The sequence below is a fragment of the Rhinolophus hipposideros genome (genome assembly GCF_964194185.1).
Source record: "Rhinolophus hipposideros genome assembly, chromosome: 4".
Classification (NCBI taxonomy): Eukaryota; Metazoa; Chordata; class Mammalia; order Chiroptera; family Rhinolophidae; genus Rhinolophus; species Rhinolophus hipposideros.
In genome coordinates, this window is record NC_138050.1 from 63,203,900 (window position 1) to 63,220,050 (window position 16,151).

General features: G+C 45.2%; 1 protein-coding gene across 3 annotated transcripts in view; it reads left to right on the forward strand.

The window, feature by feature from the left end:
- The window catches only part of STK24 (serine/threonine kinase 24), a gene marked incomplete at its 5' end in the record, with an annotated part of 106,667 nt that overhangs the window by 75,363 nt on the left and 15,153 nt on the right, over positions 1-16,151 (forward strand). For all 3 annotated transcript variants that reach the window (XM_081047182.1, XM_081047183.1, XM_081047184.1), the window contains 4 exons: positions 3,363-3,419; positions 8,569-8,677; positions 8,979-9,136; positions 15,585-15,770. In XM_081047182.1, coding sequence (XP_080903308.1) covers positions 3,363-3,419; positions 8,569-8,677; positions 8,979-9,136; positions 15,585-15,770 — 510 coding nt within the window. The remainder of the gene's footprint in view (positions 1-3,362; positions 3,420-8,568; positions 8,678-8,978; positions 9,137-15,584; positions 15,771-16,151) is intronic.

The following is a 16,151-nucleotide window of genomic DNA, read 5'->3' on the forward strand; positions in this document are numbered from 1 at the left end:
GACCTACCTGCTGAGAGCTTATCTTGCTCTTAGCAAACTTGCCCTTACTGCCCATAAAATAATAAAAAGGGATGAGAGCTGGGTCTAACAGTGCCATAAAAAAGGCAGTGGGAGTAGAAATCTGAAGTTCCAAGTTCCCTTATAGAAAAACAGTTTAAATTTCCCGTGTCATCGAAAATGGTATCTGTTGTTTTCTGGAACAGCATTTTCTATCGGACAAAATGCTTTCGGAATGTCTGGAAGGAGCAACACAAACATCCTCCAGGAGCAAATGTTAGAGAAACCTACCACTGGGCGTATTTGTGAAATGAAAGGAAAGTTGGAGAATGCTCTTTCTTATAGGAAGTTCTCTTTAAATCAGAACCAGGAGGTGATTGAGCCTGTTCAAGGCAGGTGCCTCTGACTGGGTGGTTAATAAGTGAGTAAAATCTTTGTATCTGAAAGGTGAACCCCAAACCCATGACTGAAGGCTTCTGTGCCTTTTCTAATCTAAACTGAAATTGTCTTCATCATGTTAGGCATTTGAAAGCTTGAGAAAGTGTTCTATGTATAGCCATACTTGGACTGTTTATATAGAATATTACTGAATTGACTTCAGATATCAGGATATATTTTAAATTTTAAACAGAATTTATTTTACAAATGCAGTGCATGCAGCAGCGCCTCCCGGAAGTGAGTGCACAGTGTACTTTACCTTCCCTGACGGCAGGGCACCGTAACTCACCTTTCCTGAGCTTACACATGCTGGGCACTGACTGTCCCATGACACTTAGTTTGCTGTTGGTGGGGGGCAGACAAGTAAGTCTAAAATGAAAATCAGATCCATGGGTGCTAAAGCAAGTTTGCACTGTGCATGGGGCAAGTGAGGGTTTTCCTGATGGAGGGACTTGCTGAGGTGCAAAGGCCTGAGAAACTAACACTTGCTAGGAGAGCTGGCTCAGTCAGTCATGTTGCCAGAACCATGGAGTGTGGATGGGCGCCTGGCAGAGGGGGCTTCCTGGGGATGTTCTGAAGAGACTTGCAAAGGTTTTGTTTGTTTTCCTATTCTCTCTCGATGCATACGAAAGCCACCATAAAGGATTGCATTAGCAATGAAGTATGCTGATGTAAGTACACCCACGGACATAGCACCCAGGTAGCAAGGCCACCCTCCTGTGCTGTGATGGGTTATTCGCATTTCAGCAGCTCTTGTTCTGATCCTTGGGGAAGCACTCAGTCAGAAGCTTAGAGAGGAAATAACCTCCCTGGGTTGTAAGGAGGTGTCAGGACCCAAACCCTAGTCTGGCTGATTGCTGAGCCCATGTGTCACATGGGGATGCTGGTCCTGTTCCCCGCAGAAGAATGCAGGATATGGTGAGGCCAAAAAGGAACACCCACGGAGCCATGGATAGGGGAGTCATACCACTATAGTCTCACTGGTGGCTGGGTTGGAGACACAGGAAGCAGGAGCTGCAATCTGCTGTCTGCTTCTCTGCCAACCAACCAACCCCCTAGCGTAGCCACAGCACAGCGGATGACCATCCACTACTCGAGCCAGCACCCCTCCACGTGAGGCTGAGAGCCTGGAAACTGCTCTCTGGGACTTGTCTCCACACCATGGATCCTGACCACCACGCGGGCGCACCGTCTCAGAGAATGGTGCATATATGTTGTCACGTGGGGTGTCATGCGGGGTTTCTGGTCCTGCTCCTGAGCTGTTTCATTAAGCCCATCCTGCGTGCTACGATGCAACGTGGTGAGGGACATCCAGCCCACGCGGCCGGCTGTAGCCTTCACCTCCTCTGGCAACTGCTCAGCCAAAACCTGCAGGGCCCTCTCCACGCTGGCCGGGGAGCCGTCCATATCCTCCCACCCCTCTTTGGGGGTGCCGGTGGCCACCGGGCACCACACACTGTGTGGGGGCCACATGTCCTCTGCCCAGAGTCAGACATCATTCCTACCTGGCCAGGATCCTGCTCGCCGTGCCAGGTGGCCGAGTGGGTGGTGGTCTCGGTGCAAGATGTCCACAATCCTCTGAGCCTACAGCAGCAGCGGATTACCAACAGGAAGGCGACGCCTTCTATGGCCAAGAGGGTGGTGCGCCAGCTGGAGGCTCGAGTCTCCCAGGCAGACCGCACCTCACATTCCTAGCTCCTCACGGGCCTCCCAAAGCTGAGCTTTCACACGTATAAATGGCTCCATTATCCCTCTGGGCATTCTGGCTGATGCAGTACCCTGCTCACGGCGCCATGTGTCATGCGGGTGTCTCAGCTCCCACTCCTCGCATGAGAACGCAGGATGGGGTGAAGCCAAAAAGGAACCACGGAGCCATAGAGAGGGGAGTCACACCACTGTATTCTCGCTGGCGGCTGGGTTGGAGACACAGGAAGCAGGAGCCACACGATCTGCAACCCGCCATCCGCTTCTCTGCCAACCAACCCCTTGCTAACTGCAATCCCCCCTGCTAGCTCAGCCATGGCAGTTATATCAGTGGCTAATGGCCAAACGGTTACAGCTGATGGCCAACTAGTCACAGCTGATGGCCATCTACCTCCCGAGCCAGCACCTTTCCACGCGAGGCCGAGAGCCTGGAAACTGCTCTCTGGGGCTCTGTCCCCACACATGTGTTGCTTACTACCTTTCAAGGGAGTAGCACTTTGGGATTTGTGTTTAAAAAGAGGAGTCTGGAAGTCATGGGGTTGAGTGGCTTCATGAGAGACAAAGGGAAAAGACAGAGTCACCAAAGGTACCTCAGACCTTTGGAGAGGACACACACAGTGCTTAGGTAAGCAGGGGCCTCCTCCCCTGGAAAGCTCCCTGAAGACAGAGCGGTAGACTTGGGGTGTCTGGAATCGGCTGTGTTTCTCCGAAACTCTCGGTAGCTGGCCATCCCCTTGGGAGCATCGCCCTTCCCTCTGCTCACAGGGACAGAGGGTCAGTCCCTGCACCTCAGAACTGCAGGCTGCAGCTGTGTGCTCTGGGCATCTCCTGGCTGACACCCAGGATGGGACTTGTGTGGCTGCTGGTGGCCTGACTGGCTTTGGGGACTGGTTCTCAGACCCTGCTGTGCTGGTGTGTCACTGACAGGTTGTTGAGAATGGACCCTGCCACCCGGGTCCCCTCTTCAGAGATTGTGGTTCAGTAGGTCTGGAACACACCGCCCAGAAGAGTGACGCAGGGGCCGTGGCCAGACCGTGAAAGCTCCTTGTACATGTGTAGGTTTCCTCACGGGACTCACCTGGACAGACTTTGTCAATTGTATGTATGTATTTATAAGGTTTTCCAGTTTATAAAATAATGAAAAATACTCTTAGGTTACTGTAATTTTTTCCTGGTTTTGCGTGTTTTTAAAATAATTTCCCCCTCTTTTGTTTTTTTTGTAGGATACTAAGTTGTGGATAATAATGGAATACCTCGGTGGAGGCTCCGCGCTAGATCTAGTAAGTGTCACATTGGACGCCGAACACATTGAAGCTGTTCTCAGTGAACCCCGGCTTTGAAGATAATTCTGTGCTCATCCTTTTCTGTGTCTCTCTTCTAAGTTCCATGAAAAATGAACCAAACTATTTCTTAAAATACATGTTTTCGCTTCTCATATATTACTGAAAAATGTAGGACTACTTTTGAAACCAGTCTTGTTGTTGCTTGGGAAACCAATGAATTCATTAATAAAAGCCACAAAGGATTTTGCCTGGCATTATCTTACCTACCAACAGTTTGTTTTCCAAAACTAGTTTTAACTTTTGTAGAGCTGATACCGCATCATTGTTTCATATTTCAGAAGGTAACTTAGCTTCCAAAACATGCAGATAATATTTTAATTTATAATTAATTAGAATTTTTAAAAATTCAAATTTGTCTTCAGGAGTAAGAGACAGGCAGTGTGTGATGGTTGCAGTACAGTGTCACCCTTCAGAGCGGTGGTCAGGCTGTGCAGTGCGTTTATAGTGAAGCTGGACTGTCCCCCATGGCTGGACTCCCTTCTGGCCTCGACCTACTGCGTCACTAGTGTGTGCCCCTGTCTGCCATATGAAATAGTGGAAGCTAGGTATAGAACGACCTCAGAGTCAGCCCGCATCATGGTTGTCGTGGTAAAACATAGTTATATGTTATGGCTTCTGACGAGATGCTCAGAAATCACCAGTTAATCATAGGCGTTGCTTAAGTGTCTTTGAAGCACAGTATATGCAAAATAAGTTCTTAAAAGAACTCACACAGTTGTTTAGCCCTTGACACCTTGTCTCCACTGTGGCCACGCGGTGAAATTAATGTAATCAGCCATCTTTCCCTACCCATCTTGTAGAAGCTGGGCTTTTGGGTGAGTGATTTCCAAGACAGGCCTAACCCATCATTTTCGTGTTAGAGGGTGGGTCCTGCCTGATAGAAAGTTGTCAGGATGATGGGTCTGCAGTTTCCACTGCTCTCTCACTGGGAGCTGAAAGAAGCCTGTTTTTCAGTGGTTATATTCTACATAGCTTTTATTCGTTAAAGAAAGAAATAACCCGTGATTTACAGATTTTTTTTCTCACAGTAATAGTAGCAATTGGTAGATTTTTGGAAAGGTAAGCCTCTAAAACTATATCTCTAAAAGGCTTATGTACCCAATTTAAAAAAATCATGTTACGTTATACACTATAAGAGCAATTGGTCAAAATGATGTTCAAAGGAAATCTCAAGACAAAAAAAATTGTGGTATAAACAGCTGTATTAATATAGGAAAAGCCACAAAACAGCTGGATAAATTTTATGACTTACATGCTTCTTTTCCACAAATACACACATTACACAAAGAACTTTTTATCGTTGTTGTTTTTACTCTTTTGGGAACTAGTACAGGAATGTAGAAAATGATCTCATTTTGTATAATTAGATTTCCTATTATCTTAAGTGAATTTCATTTGTGTCAAATTCAAAGTTGTTTGTGGCGACTCTTTTTTCCAACATTGAGACCTGCAGAGCAGTAATTCTAGTCTCTAAATGCTTTAATTTATTCAGTCTTAATGCCACAGTCATTTAATTTATTTAGTGGTAACTTTCTTTAGAGCTTTGAATTGAAATTTGTGAAATTTTAGACATTGCAATTGGAAGAACTATACAACCCTCCACTTTAAAAGAAGTCGCATAATATGAGAGTCCCAGCAAACCGCCATTCACCTTACATGTCAATGGCCTTGGCGACAAGAACAGGCATCCTTTTTTGGATATCCCTAGTCATCTCATTTTAATCGATGAGGAAACAGAAACACTCAGAGGTTAGGTGTCCTCGCTACGAAATAGAGCAGGACTTTGGACCTCCTGTGACCAGGTGCAAACTGTGGCCTTACCTGACCCCAAGCAGCCCTTCCCCTCCCTCTGACTTTGTTGTATCTTTCTCCGTCTCTTACCCCCTTCTGTTGGCCTGTCCTCAACTCTGAAAGAAGAGGATACACTTTAATAATGGAAGAGAAGAATTATTTTCTGTATGTTGAAAACTATTAGTATTATTTTGAGAGGGTCTATTATATGTTTATAACAGACTTTAAAAAACAGAATTGTCACGTATAAAAATTTGATACCATGTAGAGATGTTTGACAAACTTAAAAATGTATCTACGACGTGTTTTTAAAATGAGATGGCCTGTTCGTTAAGGTTTAGGCCAAGCTGCTGTTGTACTGGCTACAAACAGTGTCTTATACAAAACAGACACTTATTTCTCTCCTACATGTGGGGTCCGTGAGCTCTAGTCCACATAGTTGTCAGGGCCCTGCCCTGGTGGGTAGCTGTGCCATCTGTAACCCATGGCTTCCCATGGTCTTCAGTTATTGCCCTCGCTGGTCGCCAGTGTTTCAAGGCCAAGACCAGGAAAGGGACATGTGTCACTTCTGCTCATATCCCATTGCTGAAAACTTAGTCACATGGACAGAGGTGCTGCTGCAGAGCCTGGCATATGTGGCCTCTTGTTGGGTGGCCATGTGCCTGATTAACAGTCTCTATTGCAGAGGAAGAAGGAGAGGACAGACTTGGGAGAGGGAATTAGAAATCACCCAGAGATGAGATGCAGCCTAAATTTTTTTCCTGGGAGTCTATTTATAAAGCTTATTTGAAGATTCCAGTTGACTTAATGATAGAGTCCACCATGTGTATACCGCTTAGAAATGGCGATGGTGGAGAATGCTAATATATGACTCCGAGAACTGAGCTCAGCCTTGTCTTAACCACTACCGAGGATCTCTGGTGTAGACAGCAACTGAATACCTTTTGTAGTGAATTTTGACACCAAGGACAACCCCCGCACCTCCACCTGGAGTAAATAGAGAACCTCTCTTTCTTCCCTTCCCCCCATGGCACGTAAATCACTGGTGGGTGGCGTTTAGGCTAAACGTCAAAGGGCATAACCGTACTCACATTAATCACAGAGCCAGCTCGCCGTGGTCCAGCGGAAGAGTCTTCAGTTCGTTTTTTCTCAGGGCTTTTTAAACATCTCCCCTTGGCTAATGACACCAGGCTGCCCTGCTCTTTCTTTCCAGAGACTTGATAATAGAAGGAGGAGGTGGTTAAGCCTAAGTCTAGCCGAATGTTACTGGTTATCTGCTTGTGTAAAAACCTGCTGGAGGAGGAAATGGAACGTGTGCTCTGTGATATGATTTTGAACAACGGGATTAATGCTTTGCATTCTGGTGTTTGAATAGGAGCAAATACGCCAGCGTCTCTGCCCTCCTTTCTCATCCCCCCAGGTTAAGAGAAAAATGCCTTTTCCTCACTTTGTGTATTAAAATTTCTACTTGCTATGAACACTTAAAAACAGATGTGGAAAAAGTAGATAGGGTTTCCAGATTATGCTCTTTGGAACAGTAATTTTGATATGTGTTTCTTAAAAATAAGACACTTGGTCAGATTATTGGGAAAAATTAGGTTCTGTGGAAAAAAGTGTGCGGCATGTCCTCTTGTTTGAGGTAATTTTGGATAGTATATATTAATTAGAATTTGGGATACTTTCTGGCAGGCTAGTTGACACAAGCAATATGACTTTCTCTGAGCACATGCTACATGGTAAAACTCCAGTGAGCAGCACATTCTCTTACCCCTGTGTTGTGAAGGCAGGGAAGCTGAGGAGCTACTTCATCATGGGTGTGTCCTGCTGCCAGGCCACCCTGGGTCCCAGTGAGGCCAACAAGTTAGGAGAGGCAGCCCCCCGCGCCCCGTCACCCCCGACTTGGAGAGTAAGAACCTCTTGCCTTTCCCCCAGACTGTAGATTTCTGTGTAGCTCAGGCTGTGCCCGTGAGCTGAGGCAGCACAGTTTGCTAAATGAACCAGAAAGCAGTGCCAGGCACGAGCAAAGCCTCAATGAAGCAAGGCTGGGTGTCTTGGTTGCCTCTGCCTTGGGCCCCATAAACAACTGTTGTCGCCATCTTCCCAGCCATCTTCCCAGCGAAGGCCCTGAGACACACACACACACACACACACACACACACACACACACACACAGGACTGCCCTTCTAAGAACGTGTCCAAGTGTCAGTCAGAACGCTGCATTATAAAGAGCAGCTTAATTCTTATTCCCTTTGGTTCAAAGCACATCTATCTTTTTAAAACTTACTCAGTGAAGTCACAGGATCGTGCCTTCCTGTTGACTAAAGTGTGTGAAGTTGGGCTGTGATGGCATCCACTGTCAAAACTGAAAATGTAATACAAAGGTTCATCATTCCGATGAAAAATTAAATTGTTACAATTCTGTGCCTCTCTCAGATGGTTCCATTATTAGTTCGTTAGGGAGCGTTCAGGGGTTTTGCTGAAGTTATTTATGTACTTATTAGTTGTTGAATTCCCTGCTCTGCAAGTGATGGTGGACTTAATCCAGTTTGAACTAAGTTCTAGACCTGAAGTTTTTCCTTTTAATAAAAGATGGGGATATGTGTACTTGACATTTCTACCTTACATCTTTATACAATTATAGTATTAAGGAGTCAGTATTGATTCCTTTGAGTTTCTCAGAATAAAAGTTTTCAGAGGCAATTATTACCTTATTTGGGATAATAAGGAATTTTTATTATGTAACACACACACACATATATATATATGTAAAATATAACAAAGAATCCCAAATCATTAGGAATGGAGTTCTTTCAGCTCTCCACCCCCAAGTTTTAAAATTTAGATTTAAAAAATTCTGGTGTAATGATAGCCTCAGAAAGCAGTGGGTTCCACTCCTTCGCTTTTGGACCACTTGTGTTGATAACCATTACACATGTTAGAACAGAGCCAGGACACTCCGTGCCCTACCAAGCAAGTACTGTGTGTTTCCAGACTAAAACCTCTCACAGCTCAGCTTGCAGGCATGGTGGGGCTGACCACGGGCTCCCTCATTGGCTTACTTTGATTCTTAGCCAGTTTTGCTTCATTCGGCAAAGTGATTTTCTCCTATTCATCGTTGTTGTTTTAGGGCACTGTAAGTAGGTTTTAATTATCTGGACAAAATGTCTGTTTTGGAGTAAAGAAGTTTTTAGATTTTAATTATTCTTGTCCATTTAACTCTGGGTATTGACTGTTTTATCATCTCAAACTTCTTACAGTCATTTAAGTAACTTTAATACTTTTTTGTTGTTGTTAGTTAGAACCTGGCCCTTTAGATGAAACTCAGATTGCTACTATATTAAGAGAAATACTGAAAGGACTTGATTATTTGCATTCGGAGAAGAAAATACACAGAGATATTAAAGGTAAGAAAACATCTTGTTCTTATTCCTTTGAAATGCCTAAGGCAGGTAGGAGCGTGCAGTAGAGTTATTAAACTGTGCTTCTCTCTTCAAGGGAAGTTGTCCCGTGCGAATGTGTGGAGCGTCTTCACCATGCCTGGGGGTGGGTTGGCTTTGGGGAGTGTCTAACCAAAAGCAAACCCTGCTGTCTGTTCTTGTTGAGCATGTGATATTGCTGAGGAGAGAATGTACACGTTCCCAAAATGATAATGGACAGAACAGTACAGCAAATGATATCAGGTAGCATCTTGGTTTTATTTTGCAGCTGCCAATGTTCTGCTCTCTGAACATGGAGAGGTGAAGCTGGCTGACTTTGGAGTGGCAGGCCAACTGACAGATACCCAGATAAAAAGGAATACCTTTGTGGGCACCCCTTTCTGGATGGCCCCTGAAGTCATTAAACAGTCAGCCTATGACTCAAAGGTAAGGGCTGATGCCTCACGATCTGGAGAGTTCTCCCCTTAGAGCTTTTCCAGTTGAAGTGAAGGTTGTTACCTTGAAGTAGGTCAGAAAGGTATCTCTCAGGCCTTGGTTAAAAACAGGAGATTCTTCTCTGTCTCCTGCTGTATCATTTACTACCCTTTATTTTCCTGTCTACAGTTAATGAATTTTTTTTTAAATTGTTTTTAAGCTTAAACAGTGTGTGCTTGGTGGTGGCGGGGAACACTGAGAAGGAGTGTGTATGAAAGTGGGTGCGGAGGGGACAGAGGATCACGGTGGCAGCCAAGGTCGCCCTGTTGAGACATGTAGGCAGAGGCATCCAGTAGAGACATGTGGGGGGGGGGGTGTGGGTCCACAGAGGGGTCAGGAAGTGTCTGTACAGGTGGTGGTTGAAGCTTGGACAGAACTCTGAATGATTAAATATCCCACAAGAGAAATGGAAAGCCCACAAACATATAAGAGCAGAATCTGGAAAGAATAATGCTGTTAGTGATTGTTACAGATTCTTCCTATTACTGTTTTTAGTTCTCAATTAGGATCGTTCATTCTCAGAGGCTCCTTATCAGCGTGAGGCAAAATCATAATTCCTTTTTCCAACTTCTTTTACCTGTCATATGCTACACTCTCCCAATTTTTCCTGTGTTCTTTTTTCCCTGTTGCCCTTCAACTTTCTTAAACTTTTTAGTATAGACTCAGAAACCTAGGGGCCCTGCCTCTCTGGTTTAATTTCCATCTCCCACATGCTGCTTCCTCGGTAGCCTGTACCCAGTAAAATCTCCACGTGGTCCACAGAGAAATGGCTTTTCTGAACCAGGATTTCTAGGCCAACAAATATTAACTCAGATACATGTACGTATCAGACGTGGTTTCTTCTCTTTAAATGGAAATCTTTGCAGTAATCAGTAAACTTGACATGGTGAGCCATCGGCTATTGTACGGTGTTGACATGGTGCTGAAGTTGCAGGTATTTGGTTTCTTTAGGGCGAGGTAGACCGGGCTGTGTCACTGCTGAGTTGTAGTGGTGGCCATGACCTCAAAGGCATGCTGCTTCAAGAATGGTCTTCGCTTCCCCAGACCTTTTCCCTCCCCATTTTTCTCCCTGGTGCAGGGCCTTTCTGGCTGTTTGCCGAAGACAGATTTTACTGCATCATAAAGTTTTGTCACCCTTTTTCCTAGAGTCTTTGTCAAGGTCAACGTACTCTTATCTGATCAGTAGGTGTTGCAGTTTTCTTTTTAGGTAGATTAAACGATGCCACCACGAAGTCACAGAGAACGCACACTTGGTTTGGGAGCTCGAGAAACTCACATTTTCCTCAAATCTTTAATTACCTTTTCCTCTGGCTTATGTCAAAAGCTAAATGAAAGATTTAGCTTGGATCATACCCAGTGACTCTATTTTTTTGGTTTTACTTATTTAAAAATATTTTTTCAGTTTTCCAATGACTCTTTATTGGAAACCATGTGTGAAAATACATTTATGTGGAATTTGCTTGTGGAACCAGGAGGTGTGAAAAGTGCAGCTAAAGCTAATGTCTGTGTCTAAATTTTGAGGCTTACTGGAAGTAGGGTTCCAGAGGCTGGAGTCTTAGGGATAATGTCACGCGTGTACGTGCACACACAGAGACACACACACTTCCACATCTGCATTAGTTGTGACTCTGAGCTAGCAGCTCTCGTTATGAGCAGTGCCTGACAAAAGGCCTGTTTCTGAGGTTGCTTTGTGGAATATCCTTCCAGTGACTTAGCTTCTTTCCAATTCCGCCTTCCATTCTTCCTTGCATACAGTTCTGGACATTTTCCGCACTGGCGTCTGCATTACAGGTAAAGCGTTTGACAGCTGTGGGGCAGCACGGTTCTGTTGCTGTTGTTAGCAGAGTGTGCTCCCATCAGTTTCATCTTTGGGCACACACTGATTCTCAAAGGAAGGTCGTGCTGGAAAAGGAAAGGAATGCACCTGCCTTGTTAGCTTCTTCATCTCACTGAACTAAGGGGAATATATACATAAGTTTTATGTGGATGTCTAGAACCTTGTTTAACACAATAACCTCTTGAACCAGTATCTTTGACCCTTGTCATTTGTCCGGGCTTCTAAGGTGTTTTGAATGTGTTTGCCCATACAGGGCATTTATGTCAATGTCAGTTCTTAACCTAACTAAGTTCTGATTGACCATATTCCTTACGAACCTCTGTCATCATCATTATCGTGATTTAGGGTAGCTTGGTTTAAGAAACCCCCAAGGTTTGGAGGTGGTGCCAAGGAGATGACTCTGCTTTCTCACAAAGAAGCCTCTGCGTTCAGTGCTAGAGCGAGGTCTGGGGCTGCAGAACTCACATCGATTTCCCCTTTCTTTCTGTGGTTGTTGTGATGGTGTCAGCAAGTGGATTAGACTTGACTAAGGACTTTGCCTGTTTCGTGTCCCTTTCTCTATCATTCATTCAGTCTTCACTATAGTTGTGACCGGTACTGTGTTAAGTAATTTACATCTTCAGTGAGTAATTACAGTCCTGGGTGTCAGGTACTCTAATGAGTATGTGGGGAGTGCAGGGGTGCTGAGTGAGGGATATCACAAGGAGCTGGGCAAGGACTCACAGACATAGGGCTTTTCAGCCCTTTGAAGGGACTGGACAGGATGGGAAGGGAAGGGAAGGGTGAGGAGGGGAGGTGGAAGGGGAGGAAAAGGAAGGGGAAGGAAGGGAAAGGAAGTGAAGGGGAGGGAATGGTGGGGAGGGGTAGGGGAGGGGGGAAAGGAAATTTGTATTCGGATTGTATTAATAGATGGTACAAGAGTGTGGGAGGAGATGGGCCAGAGAAAGTGACTAACTTGTTAGGTGAAATGATATCCTGTAGACACTAAGAGTACAGTGTCAGTATTTGCTTGTAAATTATTCTTCCTGTTTTTGGACTCAAAAGTAGTACATACTCTTTAATCTGGAAAATATAGAAAAAAACAATGAGATGAAAAGAAAAATATCTGTAGACTTACCCCTAAGCACGTGCTGAATTATTTTGGTGTCCAGGCATTTCTGAAATAACCATTTGCCATCTAACCATGGTGAAAAATGGAAATAGGTGATGTATTGATGGAAAACCATAAAATTGTTACAAATGAGTGAAAATGCGTGGTGTTAGCCCATTGGTTGCTAGAATCTGCACGGTTAGCCCATCAGTGCAGTGGAGACCAGCCCTTCCAGTCCTGATGCCTGAGCCCACTGGCCTCCCCAGGTGCCTATTCAGCATCAGGAATTAACCCGCTGGAATGAGCCCTGGAGGTGGCGGAAGGGTGTGAGTGGGAAAAGCCTCCAGCCGGGAGACTAACAGCAGGCTTTTTTTAGCATGTAGTAAATGACTGGGCCTTTTTGGATCCACCATGTATTGCTATTTAATGCAAATGATTTTTATACCTCTGGATGCTGCTTATAAATGTGTTCCTAGATATTGCATCTAATTAAGTAAATAGTTTATATAAAGTCCATTTTGAACTATGTTTTGTTTTGACTAGTTATTCCTTCCAGAATATTTTCTATATGTAATTTTTTTATATCACTTAAATTCTATTCTGTCTGCAGATTTGTAGCCAGCTTACTTATATTTAACATGGTATTGTGAGGATTTAGAATGTATATTAGTAGCACCCTACTCCACTCCCCCACCCCCACTGGAAAAGAAACAAGTACCTCTGTGTGACCACTTAGGTGCATGCTGCCTAGAACTGTCCACACAGGAATAAATCTGCGTCCAAAGAAATGACTGCAGTGCACAGTACTTGGCCCTCCTAAGTTTTAACTTGAGCTTATATTAAAAACCACTGTTTGTTTTCTCTTAATATCTAATTTCATGTCTTTCATGGTAGTAAAATGGGTCTCTTCTTATACCAGAATTTTAATTGCTTTGGAAAATGACTGTCCTCCCCCCACGGAACTTTGATGTTAAAACGCAGACACATGTTGTAAATCTAGTGCCATGTTTCTCAGACATCATCGTAGGCAAACGCAGTTATATTTGTGATTTTTTATCAGCACCCTTGTTGGGGACGTGGTATTTCAGTAAGTTAATGTGCTGTAGCAACTTAATCGTTCTTCTGGGGTGTAGCATAAGTAGTGCTGCTATTGAATATTTTTGGCAACATAATACTATTTTCTGAATCTAAAATGTATTTATTTAGGATGGATTCCTAGAAGTGGAATTAATTGGTTTTAACAACTTCGAATATTTTTATGCCTTTTGATACATGATGCCAAATTGCTTGCCATTTATTTAAGTGCCAGTCAGGGTTTCCCAATGAGTCGCGAGGAGGTTAGATGTGTACAGAGGGCGCCTGCAGGCAGGAAGACACTTGGGACCCCTTTCAGAAGTTCCCACGAGAGAAGTAAGCCAGGGCAGGAGGGCTAGAGGGGGACGCAGGGCGCCGAGAGCTCAAGGGCCACATAACTGGCACCTGGTTGATTTAGGAGAATCCAAAGAAAAGTTCCCGAGCGCTGGGGTGACCCTTGGGTTCTTGGCTGTGATGCCTGGGGCGCTGGCACGTTTTGCCTTGACAAGGCTCTGCGGGCGACTCTCCCAGGGGAAGCAGGTAAGCAGGAGAAGACGTCGGAGATGCATCATGGGCGGCTCAGGGCAGGCTCTTTTCTTGGCCAACTTGAGTTGGTCTGTCCGGGTAGGTGGAAGCAGGTGCCGGGTGCTCAGAGTCTTGCTGGCTGGCCGCTTACTGTCTGGCCGGGAGCCCAATAGCAAAGCCTCAGACTGCTAAGGGACATGAGTGCAGCATATCCCATGACAGACTGCCAGCGGATAGCATCGTCAGCTTGCGCCTTGTGCTTAAGGAGTGGGTTTCAGTGGCAGTGGGCTGCGTACGGGGGTGGGGGTACATCCGGTGGAGGTCGTCTGGACGAAGCTCCTGGGTGTGTACGGCCAGGAGGCAGGCTGGTGGCAAGCAGCAGGCTTGGCAAACGGCCGCAGCTCTAATGACGTCCAAGAGGACTGGAATAGGCACACAGATGTGGGTGAATCATACAGACTTTGGAAAGGAGCCTGTATGTTGGGTGAAGTACCGCTGCCACCCTGGAGTCACAGTCGGTCCTCTTCGTGCCCGTACCCACACTCACGTCCTCCTGCCTCTGCCACAGTTACAGGTGCTTGCCACGGCGGGCTCCTGGGTACCCATCTTTCTCCTCCTCCTGGGGGGACTGTAGAACAAGTCACTTTCCTGCTGAATTTTAAACTAACCCCCACGTGAAATAGAGCGGAGTCCCAGTTGCAGATGGAAGGAAAAGAGACCTATCACTCCTAACACTGGTTGGTGTAGTGGATCTCCTCGGTAGGCCTCAGTACGGAGAGCTGAGAACAAGGCTTGCTCACAGTTCTTCCCGCCTCCCTGAGAACAGAAGGAAATCGAGTGTGGGGCCTCAGTCCCCCGACTGCTGGGGCGATGGTGACTGTTTCTCATGCTCGCTAGGATTGCGGCAAATGAGTCCTCTCCAGTGGTTCCAGGGGGAGAGTGTCTGCTGTGAACTGAGTTGCTTAGAGTTAGGACATGTTGATCGTGCACAGTGACGAGAACAGAAAAGCTGTCATGGACTGAGTTCGGTAAAGGCTTGGCCCTCCACCGCCAGCCCGTTTCCTTGCGGGCCCGTGTGGTCCTGCTTCCTTTTTTTCAGCTTTTGTCTTTGCTGGGGATTGGTATCAGCTGCTGAGAAAGCCTTGTTAACTAGTTCCTCTAGGACTGCCTGCCTGCTCTTTCCATTTATATTGCACGGTCAGGGAGTTCATTCATCCATCTGACTGACCGACCAGTCGAGGCCACAAGTGTGTGCTGCGCTGTGCAGGACGGGGTCGGGCAGCTGGACCCCCTACATGGCGCCCCCTGATTCCTGCCAACAGTGAATCTCACCAAGTAGATCTAACCACCCTGTTGTTACACCCATTTTACAGATGAGAAAACGAGGCTCACAGGTTAGGTATGTTGTCTAATGTCACAAGACTTGGGTTGTGGAGCTAGCATTTAAACCTGTCTCTGAGACCAGGCTGGCCATTTTCCACCTCGGAGCATTAGTTCTCAGCATTGCTTGGCTCGTAAACACACCTCCACGACCCAGATCTGCCCTCTCTGCTCACCTCTGATTACCTATCGCTGTTGACTGACTCAGGGTCTTCAGTTAACATTGAATGTGTTTTACTTCCAACAGTAAGTGGAAGAGAAATAATAATCATAAAAGCCATCTTCAGTACAGAGGTAGAAAATGTTTTGTATATTAAATTTTCTCCCGTGTGTTGCCCATTCTGACATTAAACCAAAAGCTTACCTTTTTTATTTTCGGTTACAAATAATGTTTTCAACACTTTAGAAGTACATTGAGATGTATTATTTCTTTTAAGAAACTTATTTACTTGAATTAGTCTTTGTGTGTCTCTAAAGATGCTTTTTTGTTGCAGGCAGACATCTGGTCCCTGGGCATAACAGCCATAGAGCTTGCGAAAGGGGAGCCACCCCATTCTGAGCTGCACCCCATGAAAGTTTTATTCCTCATTCCAAAGAACAACCCTCCGACGCTGGAAGGAAACTACAGCAAACCCCTCAAGGAGTTTGTTGAGGCCTGTTTGAATAAGGAGCCAAGCTTTGTAAGTTTTACGAGATCAGAATGGGCTGGCATCTCTTCATGTGTGGCCTGACTTGGTCTAGACAGGTCTTACGGGGATTTCTTTAATCACTATTGGCAGCTGTCTTCACAGTCTCGTTTTTTTCCCTCTTCTTTTTGTAAACAGGCAGATTGATTTCTCTGCATTGCAAATAATGTTTTTACTGTTATTTTAAAAATTATTTTTCTTTCAGATTTTCTACGGTCTCATACCTCATGGAGCTTGAAGACTATTCTCCTTAATGTTACAGTACATGTGGAATCATAAGTTTTTTAATATTTATAGTGGGGAGGTCAGGCTGTGACCTATTAGCTGTTTTTAGTAATCCCAAAGTCTGGCCAGAAAAATAATGGCTAAATATGT